A 26,265-nucleotide genomic window follows, 5' to 3' on the forward strand; every position below is an offset into this window, starting at 1 on the left:
GGGGGCTCAGCCCCCGCCCCGCCTGGTTGCCCGGAGCCAACTCTTCCCCTCTCCGAGCCCCTAGGCCGCCTGGCCCGGGTGCAGACAAAGAGGAGGAGGGGGCAGAGCTTCCTCCTCCACCGCCGCTCCGCCGTGGTCGGGGGGACGAATCCCCGCAGCCCATGGTGCCTCGCAAACCCCCGCCCGTTTGCCCCCACGAGTCCCCTGGAGGCCATGTGGGTGCTCGGCTCCCAGGCACTCCGCCCAGTGCAGCACATCCCGGTGCACCGTTGCAGCTGCTGGCACTGCCTGAGGCCAAAGCTGTGCCCCCAGTGTCACTCCGGAATTACCTGCAAGGGAACAAAAGCAGCTGGGCATCGTGCAGCCTCCTCACGGCAGCAAGTGTTGGGAAGACGTGGGTCTGGCCTTTCGCTGTTCGATTGCTAGATTGTAATCCGTGGCCACACTCAGTTCTTTCAATGAAACGTCCCATCTGTGTTGCCAAACAGTTTTTTTCTCTCTAAATATGTGTGAGGATTACACGTAGTGTTCTAAGGTAGGTGTGGTAATACTACTGAACTTATTAGCTCATTAAGCTTTAGAAAAACAAGCACATACTTAAATTATTCTGGTCTCTTAAATTGCCTACAAATGCAATTATACTTTGAGGGTGTTATTAATGTCCTCTTCCTGGTGCAGCACACCTTTGTGCAGCTGGAAGGAACTCCTTGAGCTCACTCGTGTCATAATTTCTTACAGTGAGGTCCAAACTTCTTTTAGCAGGGGACTTTGTACCGAAATTTCCCTAATGGTCACCTTTGTGTTCTTGGCACAGGCGGTGCAGCCGGAGGAGCTCAGCTCAGCTGGTGAACGTGGGAGCAAAAGGAGCTCGAGTGCAGCAGATGTGGGCCAGGCAGCGAGGGCAGCTTCTGGGGATGGCGGCGTGGCTGTGAGCTGCCCCAGCCTTCAGCTCCATGCCTACAGCATTGAGGGCATGACCACATTTCAGAATGGCTGTGGGAACAGCAACGCCATCGCTTGTATCATGATGGATAACAAGGATCCTCTGAACCTGATGACCTCTGTCAGTCATAATGGGGGGTACAGCACCAGCGATGGTTGTGAAGAGGAAACACAAGATGAGAAACTCAGCCCTTCCAAAATCATGCGCTTCTTCTCCACTCCTCGGAAACGAGCCAATTCCAGCTCTGACAGGCCTCGCTCTCTCATTTTGATGGGCAACTCTTCTACGTGGAATGCTTTATCTTCCATCAGGAAAATGGGATCTTTCAAGAAGCTGAAATCATCTGTTCTGCAAGGGATTCAAGCAAGGGAGTGCCCCGATATCCTAAATGAGAATGGTGTAGGCAAACACAACTCAAATGGGGCGGTGGTGAGTGTTCAGACTAACAGGTATTCCTATTCAGGGCCTTTGCAGGATTTCCAGAGTGCAGTGGATGGTTTGGCATCCGATTGTTCTGATGCTGAGGAAAGCGATGAGTCCTTCCTGAGGAACACACACCGCTCACGCAGCATCCGACGGGCTTATGGTGCTGGCCGCATCAACCTGCTCGACACGGATAAGGCTCAGAGCCACCACAACAGCACCAGACCAACATCTCCTGTCCTCACAGAGCCAAAGATCTGTGAGATTTTGGTGAAGGACTCTGAGAACAACAGGATCATCTACCGGAGAAGCAAAAGTTCAGATAATTTGAACTTTCTGAAAAAAAGCTCATTCAAACGGAAGTCCACCTCAAACCTTACTGACCTCAAAGCTACGAATGAAAAACAAATGCCGGCAAGGACTGTGAGTGTTACTTCTGCTGACTCAGACAAAACAAATGGGAACCCCGAGAGAAGATCCAAGCGATGGAAGAGCCCCATCAGGGCAAAGGATTTTGACCGAGTTCTGAAGCTTGTCAGTAATGTTACAGAGGTTGCATGGAAGAAGGATGGCCCTAAAAGCACGGCTCCTTCCCCCAGTGAGCAGTCCCAGAGAACAAGGTCAAACAGCAGACTGCATGATGACTATTCCCGCAGGGTTTCCAGTAGCACAGATCATGACAGAAAGAGGTGTACCTCCTCAGTATCTAGTCTAGATTCTTCTTCACCGGGAACACCTTGTCTACAAAGCCCTGTGGCTGCTCAGGATAAAGAGGCTGAAATGAATGTAGCTCGTGCTGAAGACAAAAACCTCAGGACATCTTCAGGTATCGCAGAATCTGATAGCTTGTCTCCTACTCTGAGTGACATCGGGCCATTTCCCAACGAAGTGTTTGATACGGACTCGGATGAACCAAAAGCCCCCCAGCAGTTTATATGTGATGCTGAACATCCTCACGTCCCTGTCAGGCCGACTGCTCCAAAACCTCAAAGCCCCAGCATGGAGAAAGTGATGTGCAATATGGATTTCCAGTGCTCAAACCATCATAGCACACTGTCTTTGAGCTCCACAGAGAGTGAGGAGAGAGGCGAGGTTGGACCAAAGCTGGGCAGGAATCCCGTCTGCTTCCAGGATGCTGTGCAAACCGTATACTATGACGATGGAAATGAGGACAGTGGCATCAGCAGTCACTCTCAGCTGAGCCTCAATTTAGCCTCTGGTGCAGAAGAAAAAAAGGAAGAGGTAAGAAAGAATGCAAAATCCCTTAGAAGTTAGATATTTATCCATCAGGTTTTCTCTTTATTAATGCAAAACAATGCAAACAATGCAAAATAACTGGAATACTAATGGCTATTGCAGCTCGTTATTGTAAAATATGCTGACAGTAATTATTTTCTTTAATATATTCTCTTTGGAAGCTAACATCAAATTATTTTTCCTTTGTGCATTAGCATCCAAGAAAGTTTTGGCAGCCAAGCTGTTCATGTACATTTTCAAGGGCAGCTTATTACACCCTGCAGTTATACCAGCTTGTCATGTGGGCTTGTCAGATTGTACCAGCCCGGGCAGGGTCTGGCTATGTTTCTTCCAAGCCAAAAGGTCCTTAAGAAGCCTGTACATTTGGAAATAGTGTTGATTCAGTGTGAAACACTTCTCCTGTGGCAGCCTTGCAGGAACAGGATGATATTTGTAGAGCAGTATGTCTTGAAACGTATGATACAGAAGTTTAAACATTCAGATGTCATCAATGTTTTCCTTGTGTGTTGGTAGCTATGCTGAGTGTAAGCTATTCGGATATTTGCTTGCAGCTTTGTGCAGCAGAATGTGTTGCCACTGAAGCATTAGAGAAGCAACCAGTATCCCACTATATCTAACTGGTATTTCATACCCCCAGTAGATCAGTAGCTGTGCTGAAGTAAATGCAGACCTAAAACTGAAGCCCTGTGGAGGGTCTGTGTGAAAACCATTTACAAAATTAAACTACCAGTGCTTCTAAGCCACCTTGGTTTGACTAGATGTGTCATATACCTTAGGTATGCACACACTTCAGCCTTTTATGCTAGTCTTATCATGTCTGTGAACCATCTTTTAAAAGCTTGGCAGGGTTTTAACTGTGGATGGTTACAGAACTTACTGATACTGCCAGTCTGCTGGAAAAGAGCAGGTTTGCTTTACTGTAATGCTTACAACTGTGGTAAGATTGGAAGATAAGCCCAGTATGTACAAACACTGGGGTCCTGGGATCGTCCCTCATCCAAAGTCCCAGGGCTGCAACATCCATCCATCCTTCCATCCCTCTATCCTTCCACTCATCCACCCATCCATTCATCTTTCAATATCTTCACAAAGGGGTGTGTTCAGGGAGACACTTCCACACTGCCAAGGGGGTGAGAATCTGTCACGCATCCATGTGCCAATGATGTCTCTCGGGAACAAAATGGGAGGATTAATGCTACTCATCTACCATCTAGTGGTGATCTAGGCTCATGACACAAGAGAAATTCAGCTTGTTCCTCCCCTTGACTCCCCAGAAACCACTATGCCTTCCAGAAGTTCTTAAATGAATATCTGCATTGGATGGGTAAAAGTTACTACAGTTTTAGTTTTAACACCACATTCTGTTATTATCTAGCATGCAATTTAACCTTTATGTTATAGTATATTTTAAGTTATTTGTGAGTGCAATTTAATGCTCTCTTAAGTTGTCTAGAGTATGCACTGGTGGCAGCTGTTTGTGTGGAGAATGCACAGATGGTGTAGGATGGAGCCCTTCAGGAGATGAAGGAAATGACAGTGACAACGGGGATAGGTCCTGTGCTCAGCAGGGCTGCAGCAAGGGGACCAAACCCCCTCCCCGTGTTGCAGGCACTGCACAGAGCAGCCTATGTGCAGCTGTATGGCCCAAATGGTGCAGCTGCACCCAGATTTCCTTTCTGATCCAAAAAAGCAGTGTTTTTGGGGTGGGTGTAGGTACAGATTGGAAGCATGAGGTGTGCGGGACAGGGTTACTGCTGTCATACTTTGCAAGGGGTGTGTTACCCCTCTTCTTCCAGACCTGCTCCCCATTCCATGCACAACCCTACAGCCATGCAAGGGGTTTAAGTGCTGCCCTTTCTTCTTCCAAACCTGCTCCCCATCCCATGCACAAACCTACAGCCATGGCACTCAGCACGAGCATGAAGCAGGAAGAGCAGTGTGGATTCTCCCTGCCATTTCTTTGCAGGGTTTCATTGTACATTTACTCCGCCTCACTCTTATGCATGAAGGTAGTTTGGTACCAGAGATGCCAGTTTTTTTAATTGGAGCTTATTCAGCCCACAGGCACTGTGGCGAGTGCTGCATATTCACGCAGTGAGGTGATTGAGGTTTGAACTTTCAACTACATTTCATTTTTAATTCTACCTCATACCTCTGTATTACAGAGCTGTACCCACCCAGAGCATTGTTTCCTTGACAGTCAGGTGCTTGATTTGTTCTCTGCAATTGTTTGAGATGTACTGCTGAGCAATGCAAATCCAAAATTTTAAAGACTGAACCTTAAGTTCATGGGCAAATCTACATAGTTTTCCCTGTTTCATGCATCTTCTTTTTTATGTGGATTGCATGTTTTAATGAGAGATTGCCATTAAAAGCTCTGTGGCTCGGAGGTATATTTCTCTACAAGTGCTAAGCAGCCAGGCTCACATCTCCATGCATGCCCACATGTGGAAGCTACCCAGCATTTCCCTAACGTTGTGAAGTTGATTTCATGGTATTCTCACAAGGAATCTACCGAATCATTTGAATTAGTGTCGTGGGTTTTTTTCCCACCGCGATTCAGGCTTGACATCTTGTCACTGCTGTCCTTTGGTTTCACCTGAAGACTGGAGAAGGTGAGCTATTAGGTCTTCTCAGTTGCTGGTTTCTGCAAGTGGTGCTTCCCAGGGAAGAGCTGACTAAATGCAACATGGGTCTGTGTCTCAGCTTGTGTTAAACTATAGGTGTGAATCACCAAAGCTCATCTGTGACAGTCCTTGCTCTCCCAGTCTCTGCTTTTGACAGTGTTTCCCATACCCCAGTATGCTGCTTTTAATAGCATCAGGAGATGCTTAGGTACAATTTCAGATTTGGATTGTTTTACATAGTTTGTATGTTCCTGAAGAAAAGTCCCTTGTCAGTGTACATAACAAAAACGTTTCTTTGAACTGGTGTATGTCAGCCATGAGCTGCAAAAACAGCACACTCTTCTGTGCTTGTGACAAAAACCCAACAGTGAATTATTTGACATATTACCTAGTGTTTCGCAAGCTCTTGGAGCACCTGCTGTTTAAGTTGCCTTGTTGGCATCTGGCTTCATGTTACACCAGACTTTCTATTACTTAAATGCAACACCTTATCTACTTGACTGTAAGTGAATGATAGTTTATAAGTGAAGAGGCATTTTTGCTGGACTCAGCTGGGTGATATTTTGTTTGCAGATTATATTTTAACTGCTCTAGGATCAATCTGTTGACTCACTTATGTCCATGCCATGCAACATTCAGTGGTCCTACCTCATCCACGCCATGCAGTCCCCCTGAGCTCAGCAGTTTGCAGGGTCATATGGCTGTAACCTGATGTAGCACAGGACTAGGATGGAGTTGCCTCTCCCATCTTTTCCTTACAGATCTCTGGGCTTGTGCACAGATGGCTTAATCTGGGGTAATTTACTCCTGGAAGAACTGTTGGAGTGGGAACATGAAGATTCAGCTCTGTCCTCAGTGTTCATCCTCTCACAGTGCCAGGTCAGCTGCTCTCAGCTTCTGGAGCTCTTAGTGTTGTTATTCATCTCCAGGTCATCCACTGCAGTTAGAGTGTGGCTTAATCACCTTAACTGGTATGACTGAAAATGTGCTAAACTGTGAAGGATTAAGTAAATAAGTGTGAGAACTTCAGCTGGGTTGATTTCTCCCAGCAAAGTGCTAAACACTCTGGTGTCACTCCCAGTGCTGCTCTGGCCAGGGACAGCAGAGAGCACTTCGAGAAGCTCTCAACAGCATTTCTGATGGCAAACAGAGATTTCCATTAAACTGAGTGGTGCTCTGAGCTCTGGGCTGCCTCATACATTGCCACACAATGTTTCCACCTTTAACGAGGTGCTCAAAGGACAGTTTCCAAATGCACTCACACACAGCTTAGCCAGAAACCAGAGGTGTGCCTTGCAAAAACCCCAAACTGCAGAGCTGCTTACTGAAATGATACAGCACAGAGCCTTAAAGCACACACATATCTTTCTTCCTGCCATAGCAAAAACTCTTCCAACCCATTGCAGCAAACTCTGCCTTTCAGGGCAACCTTTAATCTTTTGCTGCTGTATCTTCTGATAGGAAGAGCAAGGCAGTTCGTGGACAGTAATCTGATTTCTGAATCTGGTTAAGAGTAACTCTGCAGTTCTGAATAAAATTGGCCATTCCTAAACACTGGTAGAGTAACATGAGATTGTTATTCCTGCAAATATATATTCTAAAAGGGGATATGCAAATGGGTTTCACAGTGTTTGCCCTGGAGGAAGCTGCTGTACTCCTCCTGCCTTTACAGAGTGTCTAGTATTTGGCTCCAGTGCCCTGAAATTTTAGGTACTGCCAGGTGCTGCTCACACAGATTAGGACTTACACCCCAGGCTGTGGAGTGCTGCTTCGGGCCATGTAACCCTTGTATCATAGAATCATAGAATGTCCTGAGTTGAAAGGAACACACATAAGGACCATAGAGTCTAATTCCTGGCTCTGTGCAAGATAACCCCAAATCCAATCTCAGTGTCTGAGAGCACTGTCCAAATGCTCCCTGACACTAGGGGCCGTGCCCACAGCCCAGGGCAGGCTGTTCCATGCCCACCGCCCTCTGGTGCAGACCCTTTCCCTCACCCCGAGCTGCCCCTCCCCTGCAATGAAACAGGTTGCTCAGAGGCTGTAGGATCTCCTCCTTGGAGATCTTCCAAAGCTGCATGGATGTGGCCCTGGGCACTCTACTCTAGGGGTCCCTGTTGGAGCTGGGAGTGGGCCTGATGGATCCAGAGGTCCTTTCCAACTGCAGCCATTGTGTGGTTCTCTGAGACCGTGATGTGTGAACAGAATGGAGGCAGCCATAGGTTTCCTCTGAGCCACCTGTGCTTGCCCTTTCTGGCACCCAGGGGCTGCTGGGGGTGCAGCTGAGCCCCTCAAGCATGGGGAAGAGGTGGAGCACAGCAGGCTCAGCTCCTCCAGTCCTGAGGTCAACCACAATGGCCTCACCCTCACGCTGTTCTCTAGCAACTAATAGTTTGCAGACATCGAGTTGCCCAAGGCAGCTCCACCCACTGCAGGCTGCAGGCTGAGACTGTTTTTGGGACCTACTGGATGCTTGGGTTTGGGTTTGGGCTCCGGCATTGAGACTGTGCACTGGAAGGGTGGGGAGAAGGGGAACCAGGGAACCTCCTCCTGGAAAAATGCTTAGGAGTCTGACAGCTTTTTATGTTCCACTTTGTTTGCAGACAGTTCCACTTTCAAACTATAGTTAACATCTGGCTTTTGAGGTTTGCCAGAGGATGTTACAGTGGTTTCACCATGTAGAAAGAAGATGGCTATTTTTAGTCCTCCTACATTGTCTGGGGTGTTCCAAGTCTGGATTTAGAAGTTTTATAGGGATTACTTAGGGGCTGTTAGTGCTTGTATATCTTGAAAGTCTCAAAAGATATCAGTGCTGCTTTGCTGTATACTGCACACTAGCTTCTGATTTAGATACTGAATTAAGAAAGAGCATTAGAGCATCATCCAGCAATCCCCAAATATCAAGACACCAGAAAACTAGTGGAAACCATTTCTGTTTTTAGCACACTTGCATTTTATAGGTCTGATCAGATTCTTTCTGCAAAGCAAATACATGTTCCTGCACCTCCCCTTTGCCAGTCAGAAATGTGCTGGCTGCATTTGGCTTTGGAAATGCATTAAATGACAGATGAAGGAAATCCTTGAAGCTGAAGAACAGACTGGAGTCAGGAGATCTGCTGGTCATTTCCAGCTCAGCTGTACTCTTCCTGTGTCACTTGAATTACCAAACTGCTTTGTGTCTGCTTCTTATCTGTGAAATGTGAATATTACAGAGGTGAACTCAGTAACCTTTGTAAAGCATGTTGGGAAAGCATTAGGCTTGTTGATGGTGATAAGCATGCTTTCAAGGCAGGTGAAAAGAAGCAAATCTGTATTAAATATGCCTTTAAAACATATGGCCATCTTTGATTTGGGATTGAATCTGTATAGAACTTCTGATGTGATTTATTGCTAAATTTATTGGTTAAAATTCCGTAAGTGCTTTAATGCCAGCAAATCCCTCAAGTAGAATTATACACGTTCTTTCTAACTTTGAAAGCTTCCAAAACGCGTGCTTACTGCAGAAGCTTGTGTTGCTAACAGGGATTGATTCTTAGCACATTAGGAATGAAAGTAACGTGATTTTACTGTCTTGCAGTGCAAATCTTTTGTGCATGCATCCAAGAAGCTCAAACATGCATAGTGCAGTAGTAGCACTTTAGAGGAGCCCCTTTGAAGCAGCGCTTTGCAAAATTTCAAACTGTGGATCCACCCAATTTTAGAAAAAAAAGACAAATTATCCTGCTTGAATGGCTTTAATTCCCAAGCAGCTGCAATTTACGCTAAAATTTGAATGTTGCATTACTTTGATTTCTTCTGCTTTGCTTGTTAGTATAGGTGTCAATGCATGTGGTTTTATATAGTATTTTTGCAGCTGTTTCACAGATCGTATTCCCATCCTACAGACCACTGACCAAATAGCAATGTATATTCCAGGGACAGATAATCAATGCATTTATTTAGGGCTTTCTCCAAAGCTAATTAGAAGGAGATGTGTATGAGCCACTGGAATGGAAAGACAAAGGTTATAGTGCAACTGGCATTTAATGAGAAAGGAGCAGACGAAAAGTTTCTTTCTGCAAGAGAATTTAACAGGTTTAATAATTCAGGTTGGTTTCTGATAGAAGATGCTACACTGACGGAATAAGTACTTTTTTTATACAGCAAAAACAGTCATTTCCGTGATAACCACTGCTGTGATGGCAGCACTGGAAATCGTCAGTCCCGGTGGATAAGTGGAAAGTAACTGAGCTCTGATTACACTTTAGGACCTTTTAATAAAATTTGGAAAGAAAGCAATAAATACGTTTTCTCTAGATGGCTCTGTTGTATCCGGAGTCTCCTAATCTCTGTGTTTGTGACAGCAATTTGGTAATAAAATTATTGATCATGTCCATAAACAACCTTCTAACATCAGTTAGTAGTGATGATAAATGAACTACCACTAGTGTTCCCCTGCTGCTATTTTGCAACAAGAAAAAGTGCAAAGGTTACCTTTTATCATGTTCCTGGGTGGAGACACACTGCCTGGACTTTTACTTAGTTAAATGATGGTGATAAATTTATTTATGACATGTAGGTCATGAGCACTTGGCCCTTTACATTTTTGCTAGCTTGTATGAATTGAAAATCATTTTTAATATTGCTGTTAAGTTTCAGGAATTTGGCAGCTCCTGTGTAGTGGTAGTTCGTGGATTATGCAGAAATATCAGCTATTTAATAGACACTGATTATGATACTGATGAATAGCTGTTGTTGCTAATATAACAAATTAATACAGTTTTATGTGCAACTTCAAAATGAACACAATAACATGCACTTGCGATGCAAGCTGAGATACCTACACGAAATAGGACAAATACCACAGTTTTTCCCTATAAATACTCCAGAATCTCTTTTTCCTCACGATTTACAGAACATGACCAACCATCCATCACATTTCAGCTTTCACTGAAAATACGGCATAATAAAAGATGTTAAAACTTCTCAGATGTTCTTAAATTTTGATTTTTTCTCCTGGCAGATGGAAGGGTAATGGAGAAAGGAGATGGGAAAAATCTTTCTAGAGACTTAAGTATCCCCTTATACTTTTATATATCTATAAATTATGAAGCATTAACTGTATTGGTAAATTTAGAACATAAAAATACAAATAAAAAATCCCTTTTGTAGGGCTTGGGAATGCACATGAGCAGGCAACGAGCCTCAGCTGTATACTGTGTTTATAATGTGATTTTTACTGGGGAGCTTATTGGCAAAACCAGATCAACAAAAGCTCACACGTGATTGTTTGTGCATAGCCAGCATAACTAGTGCACCAGTGGCAGGTGTGTGTTGTGTGGCATTTATAGTCGTGGGTTTTTCTTTCATGCAGCCAAGCACGTCTGTTGAGTACGGGATGTTATTTATGATCGCTATCATTGTGCCAGCAGACGTCCCTCCGTGCAATTTAGGTAGTGGCAAATTTTTGCAATTTCAGTGATAGAACTTGAATCCTCATAAGCAAGACCGCCCACAGTGCACAGATCAGGTCATAGAGTCATTGAATAGAGTCACAGAACTGTTTGAGTTGGAAGGGAGCTTTGGAGGTCATCTAGCCCAGCTCCCTGCAGTGAACAGGGACATCTTGTGCTGCACTGGAGAGTTACCTTCGCCTTGTGTAACACTCCCTCTGGAGGCAGTTTTTGATGCCAAGTTTATAAAATGTACACTGTAGTCTAAGTAGTAATTGCAAAACCTGGCTCTTATCCGGCTGCAGTGGCTAAGTTAAGATTTCAGTGGTTAAACATCTGAGCTGATCTTGCGTACATTGGTGTTAATGAGTAACAGAGAATGCCAATGGCAGCATAGCTCCCCTGAGTGCAGCAGTGTTGTGCTGGTGCCAGATTGAGGTCAGAGCAGAGCTGAGCCCTTGATGCTGCAGGACCTGCACTGGGAAATCAGTCTGGGCCAGAGAGAGGAGAAGTACACCCCAGCTGGCTGTGGGCTCTGTGATGCAGGCATCTCGTCTACCTGGGTTCTTCACAGCATTTTGGCCACTGGTTCCTGCTCCTGGTGCTGCATGGCTGAGTTGCTTTGTATGCTGTGCTGATTGTAGGTTCCATAGATACTGTTGTGTGGGAGCTCAAGTAGACTGCCTGAGCATAAACATCCAGTGCTTCTGGAGGTGCCCTGGGCAGTTCCCCTGCCCTGTCTCCAGGGGCTGCTTCAGGATAGCCCAGGCCTCCTGTAGGGCCTGCACTGTACTTGCATGATGCATGGGGTATGGAGATATTGCAGGTTCCTTAGCATGCTAAGTGATGAAATATTGGTGGTAGGTGAATGGTTGGACTGGATGATCTTGGAGGTCTTTTCCAATGTTGGTGATTCTATGATTCTGTGTTTGAAATGCATTGGGTGATTGTGTTTAGGCAAAAGAATCTTGCACCAGGTTTCCACAGATTACAGTGAGAGCTTTAACATCTAGTTAACATACAGACAGACACCACAGACATCAGCTCCAGTTATCTGGAGCTGAATACCACCCTAAAAGTTAAGACGGACACATTACATGGGAACAGTAGCCAATACAAACATGTAGTCTGGATTGAAGTAAGTGTTTATTTTAAATGGTTGTATCTGTAGAAATACTGCTGGCAGGAAAAAGAAAAATTGTTGAAATACAACTCATGCACTGTTATAGGAATGTCAGGATAAAATTTATTAATCTGCACCAGTATAAATCATTAGATCTGTTTGTGTTTGCAGACTTACGAATCTTAACTGAGGGCGCAGCCTAAAAGACAAGCTGAATGATCTTGCTTGCTAACACTGGTAACCCTGTTCTGTAGCCTGCCTGCAGGTGTGAATTTCAGAAAGACCCCATGGACTCAGCTTTCATTAGACCTTCAGTTCTCGGGAATCTTGAAATTCCTTGAAATTTCTGACCAGCACTTAGAATTCTGGAGTCAGCACGTGACATTTGATCTTCGCCCTACATTAAGTGCCATGCATATCTATACCCATGTCTGTAAATGTCAAATATAAACCCTATTTCACTTGTAAGGGACTAATCAAGAGAAGATCATTTGAGGTCAGTGGTGCTATACCAGTATGAAGCTTTTGATAGCTGGAGCTTGCTTAAGTGCCTGAAGTATTGGAGTCTATGAATTTCATGCTGGGTATTTTATTCCTGGCAGTCAGCGTCTCTTGATCGGGCCCCTCCTGCCTGAGTAGGTCACTTACAGCAGTGGTTATCAGGTTATCAGTCTGGTTTCCTCTGATTTTTTGCTAGGAGAGGATTACTATTCCTCTGTTATTACTATTTTTCAGTGCAAGTTATGGATGTAAGCCTAAAAATACATGTCCTTCAGGATTGTTCATTGCACAGCAGATCAGTCACTGTCATTTGAATCAACTACTGTAGGTGGAGTGCTACAAGAGAACAGTCCTCTCTTTGCAAATGTTATTGCTCAAGATAAGTGTGTAAAAAGCAGATTAGGAGATGACATGTGACGTGTCCTTCCCTCAGTCTAAAAGTGCAGGTCATGAGATGAACTTTGCCTGACTGGTTATGCAGGGAGTTTATTTGCACTCACAGTTCTTAGAGACAAGACTTTGAAAAAGAGAAATATAAAATGACTCTGAACTCCTGTCTCAGTTACTGTGTATGTGGAGACCCTCTACCTGTGTCTGATTCGGAGGTAAGAACCTTATTTAACCTATGCTTTTGCTGCCGTGACCTTGGAGGAGTCTTAGGGCCAGCCTCACCTGCTGTGCTGAAGCTGTTGGTGTGGCAGCTGGGTGCTCACTTCCCTCTGAGTGGTTTCAGCTCAGCCAGTCGTAGGCTGAAAGCTGCAGGGAAGCTCAAGTGTTCTTGAGTGATAGCTGTGATGCCATAGAATTTAGAATTTATAAAAGTGTTCTATTTAGGGGAAATTTCCTGTCATAAATGGAGGAATTTAATGTAGAAAAAAAGGACATGGATCATTTTTCATATCTCAATTGCAGTAATCATATTAAACTGCTATTTAATAATGCTGCCTACTAGTTAAAGTGGTTTCACACAGTGAAATTTCTCTTAAGCTGTCAAAATTTGCCTACTCTATCAGGTGCTAGCAAGGGCTGTGCTGGTTGAAAATAGCACGTAGAGCAGAAGGTAACAGAGGATGAGCTATTTTATACAGGCTTCATTGTAAATCAGTGGTTCTAGGCTAATGGTTGCTTTGAACATGCAGTACCTGAAATGCCTTCATCTCATCTAAAATAGAAACAAATGGTAGCCACGGACAATCAAAATGTAGCTTCTCTTTTTGGAGTATTTTTTAGCTTTGAATGCTGTCAGGAATGCACTTGGGCAGTGTAAAGATTCTTGATAAGGAAGTTGACTGATTTTTATTACAAAAAGATCAGAATTAGTTCATAATTCATAAAAAATGACAGCAGGGTTCACCTGCTCACAGTGAATTGGAGTTTGTCACTTGCTCCAGCCAGCAGTCATGAAAATCCAACCCAGAAACATCTGTCTCCCTCTCTCTATTTTTTTTTTCCATTCTGTATAGATGAGCCACAAAAGGCCAAGGAAACACTGAGAATTTGGAAATTTAAGGCAAAAGTGAATATAAATTTTTATGTGCAATATTTTCTTCTCAAAAACTTCAGAAGTTCAAATTGAGAAGTTCACAGCAGCTTTACTTCATGTGGACTGAAGTCCTTCAAAATGTTGTCACTGATAAGTATTTCAGTCAAGGCTGTTTTAAACCAAACTTGCAGTACTAGTACAAATGTGTCACCTATGGGCATTAGCCTCAATGGGGCAAATGGGCTGCTAAATACAAATGACATTTATGTTTTCTTAGCTTTCTTTCTGGAAAGATTAATTTTCCTATATTTATATTATAGTGTTGGATCACTCTTTCTGCTCTGACATGATAAGTAATTTCTCCCTTGCAAAATGAATCATCTCACTAAACCAATTTGCACACAGCCACACAATCTGTAAATGTGACACTAGAAAGAGTGTGGGAAGGGTAGTAGGAGGAATGTGACCGCCCATGTTGGTTTCACATACAGTAACCTGGCAGCAGCAAACCTTCACTCTGAGACTCACAGCTTGTTTCCAACACTGGGTGGAGGTAAAGCAGAGGAAAATATGTGTGTTTATTTATTTATCTTTTTAACAAATGCTATGTTTATCGTTTCTTACGTATATGAAGTTCTACAAGTGCCATAAGACAGGACTAAGTGAATGCAGTATTCACGATAGTGTCATAAGTGCCTTTAGACACTGCAAAGGTCACAGGTGAGTTACTAATGGTATCAGTGATGTTACTTGCCTAGGAGGTGCTGCCAACGTAGTGTTAACTTTACACAGCACAAACAGCTTGTGAAATCTTTCCTTTGCAAAGTTACTGTCTTCCTGAATTGTCAGCTGTAATTTATTGTATTTATGGTAACAATCTCTTTTTAGCAATGTTAAGTTGATCTGCCATGTGAAAAACTCGCAATTGATTTAAGTATCACAAAATTCTGTAGCTTATTTGACTTGTTCACATTTAAAAAGGTTGTTTCTGATGACCATTGGAAGAAGTCCCCACCCCAGGATGAAGAAAAGACAGACACGCAAAGGGTCACGCCCAGGAGATGGGGCTCTGGAAAAAGGTCTCGGCCCAGACCACTCTCAGACTATGGCCAAATGTCAATCAGAAGTATCTCTATACCTGAAGATGCAGTTGCTGTGGAGTCACAGAAGACAGACTACACGGATGGACAAAATCAGCCAGGACTGGCTTCTGTTGGGTCTGTGATCCAAAGCAATACAGTAGGCTACTCCAGAGGGCGAAAAAGAAGACCCATCTCTGTAATAGGTGGGGTCAATTTCTATGGAAGCGGTCCAGCAGAAGAAATTGAAGGTCTGCTGACACAAGTAAGATAGAGATGCGCTCTCTCCAAACTGCATAAGACCCTTTCACTTCCTTGTCTTTATCTTCAGCCTAGAAAATAGAATGGATGCTTCCTTTTCTTCCTTCCCTTTTGTCAAGCTGACAGCATATACTCAAATTTCTGCTTTCCTTGTCACTAATTACTTTGTCTTGTTGTTAAAAAACAAAACAGCATGGAATAAAACTGATACTGTCTTTGGGATATCTTTTTTGTATTGTAAATTAGCTTTGTTTCATTCTTGGAGTGATTTTACTTCCCATATGGGTGTGTAAGAGCTCATTCGTGTGTAATACAGCTTTGTATTTAGTTACCTCACAGGGTGCAGACTCTGAGGAACAGAGGAGTACAAACATATGATAATAACATATTGTTTGTCAGTCGTTTCAAAATCTCCAAAAGCAGATCTGTTCAAACCTGCAGCGATTGTTGTGGTGTTCAAAATCTTGGGATTGGTGTACTAAGGGTACTTAAAACTAATAAGGAAGTCACTTAAGAAAATTGCTTAAATGGTTTAGAAATGGTTTAAGAAGCTATTGAAATAAAGAGTTAAGAATTCTGACAGTATGAAAAAATGCCTGCCTGTGTAGTTCTAAATTGACATGATGGAATATAGGAAGCCCATAAGGAAATAGCAAGTAGTTCAGTTAGTGCTTGACGGATACCTGTATATGTACTTGCTTTCTACACTGGCTTAGGTTAGAGACTGAGAAATAAAAAAACATCTGAAATACAAAAATAGCTCCTTTTTTCCCGGAGGAAGTCTTGAAAAGGTATGATGCGTAAAGGAACTTGCTGTTCTGTTCATAGTGATGGCCCTGTTTTGTAGGTGTTTAAAGAGCTTCAGTCTCCAGGGCTTTGGTCATGCTGCAGTGGTAAGCTGTCCTCCACATTCTAGAAAAGCTGTAGGACTCCTTCCTGAAGGAGCTGCCAAGTTAATAAAACACAAATTTATTATTAGTAAGTAATAAAATAAATAAAAAAATGTGATTCCAGTGGTTAGTAATATTATCTGGAATCCTCTTAACCTTTCTCATACTACTTTTTCTGGAAAGACCAATGCAATATTATTTATGGTTATGCTAGACCCCTGATTGAAACTAACTGCTGAAATAATGTTAGTACTGGATTTTCAGTCTTCCATGAAAAGCAGTTTTTAATATGAATTGTCATATTGCATGTTTTTTCTTTATATTTTCTTGATGAAACGATGGATCCTGAAATTTGTACCAGCAAAACTGGCTGAAGCCAATGGAGGTTTTCCTCAGTCAAAGGCCATGTAACTGAGATATTTTTTAAATTACTTTTATCAGTACTTAAAAGAGGAAAGCTCTTATTATAAATTTTTGGCCATAGAATCATAGAATCCGTAGAGTAGGAAGGGACACTTAAAGGTCATCTAGTCCAACTCCTCTGCAATGAACAGGGACATCCACAGCTAGATCAGATTGCCCAGAGCCTGGTCCAGCCATTTTACCCACAGATACATGTATTTCGAGGGATATTAAGTATTGCAACATACTGTCTTTAAAACAACCCAAATAATTCTTGCTTATTATGGAACTCATTGAACATTCCAACCCCTTCATTTACTGCTGAAAACAAATGGGTATTTCTTCAAGCCTTGCTCCCACCTTGCTCAGTTTATTAGCGAAGGACTATCCATCAGGGCAACTGTTTGAGTTGACTCTTTCTTTGCTCGGATGCTACTGCAAGGGCTGTGCTTCAGTGAGCACATTGCTGGGACCACAGAACTGTGGCCAAAACCAAAAGTACGGAGCATTCCCAAGAAGGGCACATTTTTAAGCCAAATGATGGCTTTCACAGGTTTACCACAGAATAACAGCACTAGGGAGGGAAGGAATCTGGATTAATGCCTTAGATAAAAAATATTAATTGCCTGTAAATAAATAACTTTGTTGTTTAATTGGCCGAATACTTGTGTATAGTGACTGACATTACTTCTGTTAGCTATTTGAAGCAACAGATCTGACTTACTCTTTATTATTGTTTAGTTTATTATCCTATGATCCTGAGACATTGCTAAGGTACTGAGGAAATGAAGTTGAAGACAAGGTCGCAGTTAAACTGTACTAAATGCACACTGGACTTTTTGACAGTCCTTACATTTGTACATTTGTAGCTGAAATGTTAGAAAAAAGGGCTAATGAATGAGGAATACATGTGTAGATGGATTTTACATGGGACTTTCAAAGACTGATCTTTACCTTGCTGATATTTTTCTTAAAAGCTTTGAAAACTCAAAGGAATATTTTAGGAACGTAATGTTAATTCGTTCTTTAGTCCGGCAGCTTAGGTGTGAGATACAGTTTTCAAACAATACTAAATCGTTGATTTCTTAAGGAAGTGTCAACAGAATAGACCATAAGAAAAGCCCTGATGTTTCAAATTATTTAATGAAAGGGCCTATGAACAATAACCACTGAAAGATAAGAGAAGATTAAATATGTCTTTCTTTGAAGTTTGCATGATGAGATTTTGCTGTCTAACGTGGAGAGCTTATGCCAGGTCATTCAAGCTGGTTGATGTGAAGCTGTTCAGAGATAACATAAAGTTAGACTCAATTTGCAAGTAGGTGGGTTCTCTAATCATAACGAAGCAAATGAATTATTTGAATAAAGAAAATGTCTTCTACATAAACTTAAAAGTAAGCTAAATGTTATCTCTTTTTAATGTGAGTCCTGGGATCTTCAGAGCCAGGGGATCATTTAGACCATCATCTTAGTTTTACAAAGAAATCATCTTAGTCTTACAAAGAAATCTATTTTACTTACATGAAGAAAAAAGCAGCCTAGGAAATGTATGCAACTTCCAGCTGTAGCAGTGTTGGTCATTCTTAGAGTATTCAGATGGGTATTTACAAAGTTAGCTTGAAATCAGTTAGATTCCAGAGCATTTAGGTATGGAGTATTACAAGATGAAAGTTACATTGTGTGCCTGATTGTAAGAGAAAACTGTGGAGTTTTAATGTAACAGAGAACTATAACATTACAGAATGTGATATGCTGAATAGTGTTTAAGAAACCTGAGGTTGTGTGATGGGCGTGTTTGCTGCCCCTGTAATCAGCTGGACTACCAGCAGGAACCATCCTTCACACCATGTTGTACTCAGCAGACCGATGAGTAAGTTGGTTACTAACACTGATCTTTCATGTTTTCCCTGCAGCCCACCACGCGGCCACCCGTCCCCGCACACCAGGTGCCCCCCTACAAAGCCGTCTCTGCCAGGTTCCGGCCCCTCACCTTTTCACAGAGCACTCCCATTGGCCTGGACCGCGTTGGGCGACGGCGGCAGATGAGAACATCTAATGGTGAGAAGTGCAAGTTCTTTTAGCTCTGAGTTTCAGCTTTTTGCCACAGTTTGGCCATCACATAGCTCAGTGTGAAATAGGAAATGGTGCAAACAAACTCAGCGACAAAGCTGTGCACGGTTAGCTTAGTTTTATAACTTTCTCATCAGTAGCTTGTCCTGCGGTGCTTGAGCAAACCTTGTTCTTCACACCTCCTCTTTGCTCTGGTTTACTCTTTTGTGCCACTTGTGCTCCTGTATTTTCCACTTTGTGTTCACATATTTACCCACAGCTAAAACTGAAGTATGAAGGAAATAAGTTATAACATGCTTGAGTTCACATGCAAACCAACCACATCTATTTAAAATTTTCTTTGTTATGCATTCAGCTTCACTTCCTAGGTAGAAAAGCGTTAAATAATTGAATAACTTGTTTCTGAGAAGTGTTTGCAGTTGCATTTGCTTACCTCAGGGGTGCAAGTAGCCCAGCTAGATTTCTGGTCAATGATGAGTAGATTCCAAAAAGATTGCCTTTTTGGAAGCACTACTCTTTATCAGCCTCTGACACATTCTGTGTATTTTTTTTTCTGTAATTCTTTCCTGTTAGCATGCAGTATTATTGTAGGTAGTATAAAGTCATATTTGGTGGAACATTTCTTGGCAGATGAGAAGATTTTGTGTTAGTGCCAATTGTGTTCCTTCACGGTGAGCATAATCTGAACAGTTGTGTTTTATTGATGAGGTTTGGAAATAAGCAAAATGTTCACTTCAGAGCCTTCACTGGCACAAAGTTCTGCTGGGAGCCTTCACTCTGCCTCCTTGCGCATAGAATCAGTAAAGATGTCTGAATAGGGCCTGCTATGACTACAACAAGTTCAGCAAGACCAAGTGCCAGGTCCTGCACTTTAGCCACAAAAACCCCAGGCAATGCTACAGGCTTGAGGCAGAGTGGCTGGAAGACTGCATAGAGGAAATGGGGGTGTTGGTCCGTGCTTGGCTGAACATGAGCCAGCAGTGTGCCCAAGAAGGCCAATGGCACCCTGACTTGTATCAGCAATAGTACAGCCAGCAGGAGCAGGGAGGTGATCGTCCCTCTGTACTCAGCACTGGTGACACCACACCTTGAGTACTGTGTTCAGGTTTGGGCCCCTCACTGCAGGAAAGACATTGAGACCTTGGAATGTGTCCAGAGTTGAGCACTGAAGCTGTGAGGGGTCTGGAGCACAAATCTATGAGGAGCAACTAGGGGAATTGAGATTTTTTAGTCTGAAAAAGAATAGGTTCAGGGAAGACCTTATCACTCTCTGCAACTACTTGAAAGGAGGTTGTGGCAAGGTGTGGGTCAGCCTCTTCTCCAGCATAACTAGCGATAGGATGAGAAGGAATGGCCTCGAGTTGCACCAGGGGAGGTTCAGGTTGGATTATAGTTAAAATTTCTTCTTTGAAAGAGCGGTCAGGTAACAGAATGGGTTGCCCAGGGAGGTGGTCAGGTCATCCCTGGAGGTATTCAAGAAACATTTAGATTTACTGAGGGGCATGGTTTAGTGGGGAAACATTGGTGAACTAGAACAGTTGAACTAGATGATCTTGGAGGTCTTTTCCAATCTTGGTGGTTCTATGATTCTATGATTCGAAGCAGGAAATCTAATAAAAAGCATTTTTCAATGTTTCTTTGGCAAAATTACACTTATCTTTAATAGTCAGTACTTGGTTTATATGATTCTAAGTTAAATTTGTGTTGAGTAATATCCAAATTCTGCTCAAAAATCTGTCAGGTACAAATCAATTTATAGAACATTTTAAACTGCATTTTTCCTTCCTAAATATTGGGCAGTTTTCTGCAGAAGGTGCTCTCCAAGAAAAAGAATTTAAACTTGCTTCCTATGGCAAAGAGATATGTTATATATACAATATTAGTGTTTCCATTTTTATTATAGGAAAACATTGGGAACTACTGTAAAACCCATGTGTGGGGTGTGTCATTGCTGTGAGTATCCCAGCTTACTTAATGATTCAGACTGGACATAGAGCTGAACTGCATCTCCTTTTGCAGTCCTTGTTGCAACCATGTGGTATTTTGGTCCGTGATTCCAAAGACTGTCCACAAATTAACATTTTTGTTTAGAAAAAAAGAAATTAAGTATCACAGAGAATAAATTGTTTTTTTTTTAATTTTGAGTTATCCATTCCATTTTGTATTTGTTAATCACATGAAATGACATTAGTTACCCTAGACAACTGCCTGAGTGTAGTGTATTTTCAGGTATTTAGCTTCAGAATAGCTGTTCTCCTTAATATAAGCATCAGGATGATGAGTGCTCAAAGCAAGATTTCTGCGAGTTTTCAAGACAGTGAAGCAATATTGATTATACTAGATGGGACTTTTATGACTTCTTATAATAAACATAGAAGTTGAACAGGAAAAACTTCTTTAATGAAAGCCCTGAAGGCAAGTGGGAAAGCAAATGGCTTTGTAATTAAAGGGCTGTTGCACAGATATTCTAAGTAGGTCCAGTAGAAAATAATGAAGTGACCAGTGTCACACATTCTGGTCTCTTTCCTTTTTCTCTTAAATTCACAAGGCATTTCCTTGTCTTTGAACATGTGAGAGTTTTTTGTTTGCTCATGTACAGTGAAATTTGATAACACAAAAGCCCTTTATTATAGACAGAAATTCTAGACCCAAGCCTTGAAAACCAGCGGTATCTTATTTTACTGACTTGTTAAAGCCCAATATATTGCATGGCTACTTTTGTAGCAGTGGGAGATAGAATTGAAGATTTAAATTTTTAGAAAATCAGCAGTTACCAGACAGTAAATCTTCATGCTGTAGGAGACAGAAACAGCCAAGACGAAAGGGAAACTTCCCTTGTGGCTGTTATTGCTACTCCTCTGCTTATAGCATTACAATTTTAAGTTAATATGAATGAAGTTACCTAATTATCACAACAGAAGAAATTATTATTAACATCTCAGAAATTCTGTCTTTTTTATATCCTGTGGGCTTGAATTTGGCTGAATTCATTTGTGAACCCCTCTAGATAGCCTCAGCTCTGAGTAGGTGGAGTGGGATTCAGCTCACGTTTAAGTCCCCTCAATTTAGTCCAAATGTGACTATCTCCATGAGCGTAACAGTTTCAAACACCCATCACAGGCAGTGGTGGTCTGGGGCTTGATTCAGTTGTCCACCCCAGGTGTCCAGTACAGGGATACCTGAATATACGCACGGGACTGGCAGTTGAGACCAAGAACCTATGGGCAACCTATTCCTTTCATGAGTGGCAGCCAGAGGCCAGTTGGATATCCAAAATACTTGAAATGGTGCTAAGTACCTATGTTAAAGCAACTGATGGGAGCCCTTAGTAATTTCCCCCAGAGCAGATTTGATAAGGAATATCCTTAGAGTGGACTGAATTCCTCTCTCAGCTTGTTCAATTCATGTTGATTGTAATGGGAGTTTAGATGCTGAGTTGAAATGTAGATCTTGCTATTGAGATTAATGCATCCTTTTATTTGCCCACACTACCATTCAGCTACCATCAAGGTTTTCACAGCTCAGTCAGGGTTTTCACAGTTCATCAGGGCTGGGTTTGAGCAGGTGTGCAGCCTGTGCAGAGTGCAGCTGAGGCACAAGCAGACTAGGAGAGGAGGTTTTCAGGTTCTCTATCCCTATCACCATTCAGATAAAAAGCCACCCCAAGTGAGTTATTGGTCATGGAAATGAATAAGCCAATGTTATTTATCACTCCTCGAGAGAAAACAGTTTGCAGGTTACTACTATGTCCTTGCTATCCTGCTCCCAAAAAGTGTGGGAACGTAAGTAGGTGAGAAAGCAGGAAATGCATATTGCCAGGTTGCTGCACTGGTGGCATGTATGTCACTGTCAGCAGGAGGGTGGAACATGTCTGATCTTGCAAGCTGCTCCTTGGTGGCTGCTGCATTCTGAAAAGCTCAGAGAGGCAGAAAGACAGGAACGGGAGGTTAAGGAGCATCATGAAATCCCCTTCCCTGCTGTGGGGCAGGTAGGTGCCATGGGAATGGCAGTGGACAGGAAACAGACTGAAGCTGTCAGGTGAAAACTAGGAGACGAGGAGCTCAGTGGTAAAATTATCTGAAATGCTGCCAAATAACGTGCTCAGTGTCAGAACAGAGAGGTCTTTGTAATTTCAGGCACCTTCTTGCAGAAAAATGGTATAAAAAAGGAGATGTGGATTATTTATGAACAGAGGAATATTTGAAATGAAAAGATCCTTTGTTTTCTGAAGCAAAAGAAAAGCAGGCCAGTGACACGCAAATCAAGAGATTATAGAGTAGTTTCCAAACAAAGAATTAGGGGAAAGCTGGCAAGATGAACTAATACACATTATGGGACAACACATCCTTTACAAGCAATTTAAGTGATCCTGAAATGACGGATGGGGCAGAAGATGGCAAAACTCTACTGCAAAATAAGAACTGTTGGACAAATGTTGCTTAAAAAGAATTCAGAAAAACAGGAAACCCCGCCACTTGTAGTGAACATTTAAAAGTGAGATGGAGAAATACACGTATTTTTAAATAAGCTACATGGCATATGGGTATATAATAAATGTGGTCGAAGGAAGATAGCTAGCAGAGCGTAACCAGCACATGCATTGTGCAAACATACAGGGCTGGAAGTTGTACCAGTGAAAGAGTGTTTCTAATGTATTAAAGAAAAACTAACAAATTTAGCGCACCAGCAAGTGTCACAGGACCATGGTTTAGTATTGCCATGCCAAAATAGGAAAAGCATCATAACAAGATTAAATTATGAACCACCTGAGATCATGCAAATGATAATAAGTGTGATGAACTAAGCAAATCAGAGAAGTGTCGATGGCAGCAAACACAGTCATAAAAAGAGACTTATAGTATCGTAGAATTGTAGAATGGCTTGGGTTGGAAGGGACCTCAAAGATCATCTCATTCCAACCCACCACCATGGGCAGAGTTGCCAGCCACTAGGTCAGACTGCCCAGGAACTCACTGAGCCTGGCCTTGAACGTCTCCAGGGATGGGGCATCCACAGCTTCTCTGGGCAGCCTGTGCCTGTGCCTCACCACCACTTAAATTGCTTCTGTGTGTTGTAAGCATTATAATTGGGGAACAGTGCTACATTTTAGGTGCACTGTAAATAACTTCTTAGTGCAGCTAAGCAGGAAACCTACAGGAAGGCAAACAATTATTGAGTCATTCCTCAGGTGTGTGGAGAATAAAATATCAGCTCTTTGAGGGTATGTGTCATCTTACTCTATGGATATCTGCAACTGAGTTGGTTGACCCTGACTGGAGGAAAGAGAATTCGGGGGGTAGTTCATGGGCCAAATTTAGATGATGGCAGCGATGATACACCCATTGGTAAAAAAGCACCCAGAGTGATCCAATGAGCAGTAGACTTGTGAATCTGACATAACAGTACATAGAATATATAAATATTGTACATGGTACTTTGAAACTATAATAGAGAGTAACAGCAGCAGAATGGTGGACTCTTATGAAGAAGAGTCAATGTGCATTTTGTAGAGGAGATGGGAGGGAAGGTCTTCCTATGCATTACTGAGTGATGAAGCACTGAGAGAGGAGGAAAGTGATTGGTGTTTTTAAGGGGAGAGATCATGAGTGGACATGTGAAGGATCACACCAGTCTTCTGTGTTTGGTGTCTTCACAGATAATGTGGAAAGGGAGGTCTGGGATGAATTTACTGTTTTTGCATGTGGGCTGCATTATTCATGGCAGTGAAAACACAAGCTGCTTGAACAGAGTAGAAGAAGGATTTCATGGCAGGGATACACAGCGCATTTCACTGTCAGAAGGTGGAATTTGATGTTGATAAAAGCAAGGTAGTGCGCATGAAGGAAAACAAGCCCAGCTTACTGAGGAGTGGACTTTGAACTTTCTGAAGGCAATTGCCTTGTGATTCTACAGATAAAGAAAATGTCAGTTCGGTGCATAGTAACCGTCAAAACAGTAAATAGAAGGGCGGGAATTTGTAGGAAGGGAATGGAGAACAAAACAGAAAGCCTGATTGTGCCACTGGGGTGGCATGTGGAGGCCATCTGCCTGCTCCTCTCCACCTCAAAAGGCATTTCTTACAAGGGACAATAGAAAGAAAGGCAAAAAGGACAGGAAAATCCATTCACTGCCTCCATGCAAAGTGATTAACTAGGCTTGGACTCTTCAGCTTGGAAAAAAGAACAGGAGAATAAATGTCCTTACACTGATTAGCATGGGAAAAATGAATTTTTATTTTTTCTAATGATGTAAGAACTAAATGAAAGTCTCAGGTAGTTAAGTTCAAAACAAAAGACAGTTTTCATATTCTGTAAAATTAAACTATGAAATTAATTGCTGCATATGATATGTCAGATCCCAAAAGCTGACAGAAATTCAGAAAGTGATTTGAAAATACCGGCTCATTAAACACTGAGATACCACATCTGCCCCAGGAGGAATCTGATCTGCAGATAGCTGGGATGTGGGGAAGTACATTAGAAAGCACCATTACATGCCTCATCTGGTTTTATGTTCCTCCCTAGGCATCTGCTGCCTGCTGCTGTCAGAGAACAGTGGGCTGGGTGCACTTCTGTTCTGCTTCATTTTCTTATACAAAACCTCAATAGAATATTGAGAAAAGGAAGAAGTTGGATTTATTACATGTTCTGTACTTCCTACTGTCTGTTCAAATTGTTTAAGGCAACCAAAAATTAGGGTTCAAACTTCCCATGCTTTGGTAACATCAAACCACTGAGCTGGGAGCAAACATAGGAGGGTACCTACAACAAGATTTTCCTGAGGTGGCAAACCAGCTTTTGCTGGTGCAGCATTTGTGCTCTATGCAGCATTTTCAGTGTTGTTGGTGAGCAGTGTGTGAGGACACACTAACTGGTCTGCCACTGCAAGGACGGCCCTCGCCTGTCCTTTCAACTGATCTGTGAGGATATGAGCCCACCAGAAGCTCACCCAGAGAAGAGCTTTGGTGGCAGCTGTGTTCATGGCCACGCAGCTGGGAACTGTGCAGGGGAGGAGGGCAAACTCCTCCTGGCAGCAGCCCATGGAGTGCTGATGAGTCACCAGGCAAACACGCACTTCTGTGCCACTCTGCAAGAGTCAAATCGGATGACTGGTTTCCAGAGATGATTTCTAATCTCTCTTCTGTAAGAATGGTGTGGTGTCTGATCTGGTTTCCCTTTGGCAGTTCAGCAAGAAGGGTTTTGACATGGCAGAGAGCTTGCTTTCTGCTGCTGTAAAGTGAGAAGCCTTCACTAGCACAGTGATGTACCTGAATGTTTCCCTAGCTGGTTTCTGTCTTTGCAGTTGTGTTTTTACCAGTTGTGAGAAGAATGTGCAGGTAGATGTCGGCATCTTGCAATACAGAGTAGCTTACTGCAATCCACCAAGTCTCCTCGCAGCAAGAGGTGACTGGGAAGTTTGGCAGTTCAGAAAGGAGTGGGGCAGACTGGATTTCTGTGAGAGCACCTCGCGGGGTGAGCGGGCCCCAGGTAGTGCCCAGGGAGCTTGTAGGTGGAGGGAGATCTGTGAGGATGGTGGGACACTGCAGCCAGTAACTGCTGTTGGGGGCCCTGTTTTCGCTCCCTGCTTGCCATTTGCGCGAGAAAATGCCTCCATCCTCCCTTTTCTCCCTGTCTTCTGCAGCCTTAACCTTTTGGCTGCTGGTGCCCTGCGTAATGACACAGCAGTTCGCTGTGAGGCAGCCAAAAAAAAAAAAAAAAGACCTTCATTGTTGATTTCTGCTTGTGTAATGTAACAGCGATGGGCTGATTACATT

At 42.7% G+C, this 26,265-nt stretch overlaps 1 protein-coding gene across 1 annotated transcript; it reads left to right on the forward strand.

The window, feature by feature from the left end:
* The first annotated feature begins 732 nt into the window (after positions 1–732).
* Positions 733–18,517, forward strand: LOC104917573. The gene is made up of 3 exons (XM_010728970.3): positions 733–2,608; positions 14,771–15,133; positions 18,335–18,517. Exons 1-3 carry the CDS (start codon positions 788–790, stop codon positions 18,500–18,502), a joined length of 2,352 nt encoding a protein of 783 aa, XP_010727272.1. The 5' UTR covers positions 733–787; the 3' UTR covers positions 18,503–18,517.
* Positions 18,518–26,265: the final 7,748 nt, after the last annotated feature.

The sequence above is a fragment of the Meleagris gallopavo genome, chromosome 1 (genome assembly GCF_000146605.3).
Source record: "Meleagris gallopavo isolate NT-WF06-2002-E0010 breed Aviagen turkey brand Nicholas breeding stock chromosome 1, Turkey_5.1, whole genome shotgun sequence".
NCBI classification, from domain to species: domain Eukaryota; kingdom Metazoa; phylum Chordata; class Aves; order Galliformes; family Phasianidae; genus Meleagris; species Meleagris gallopavo.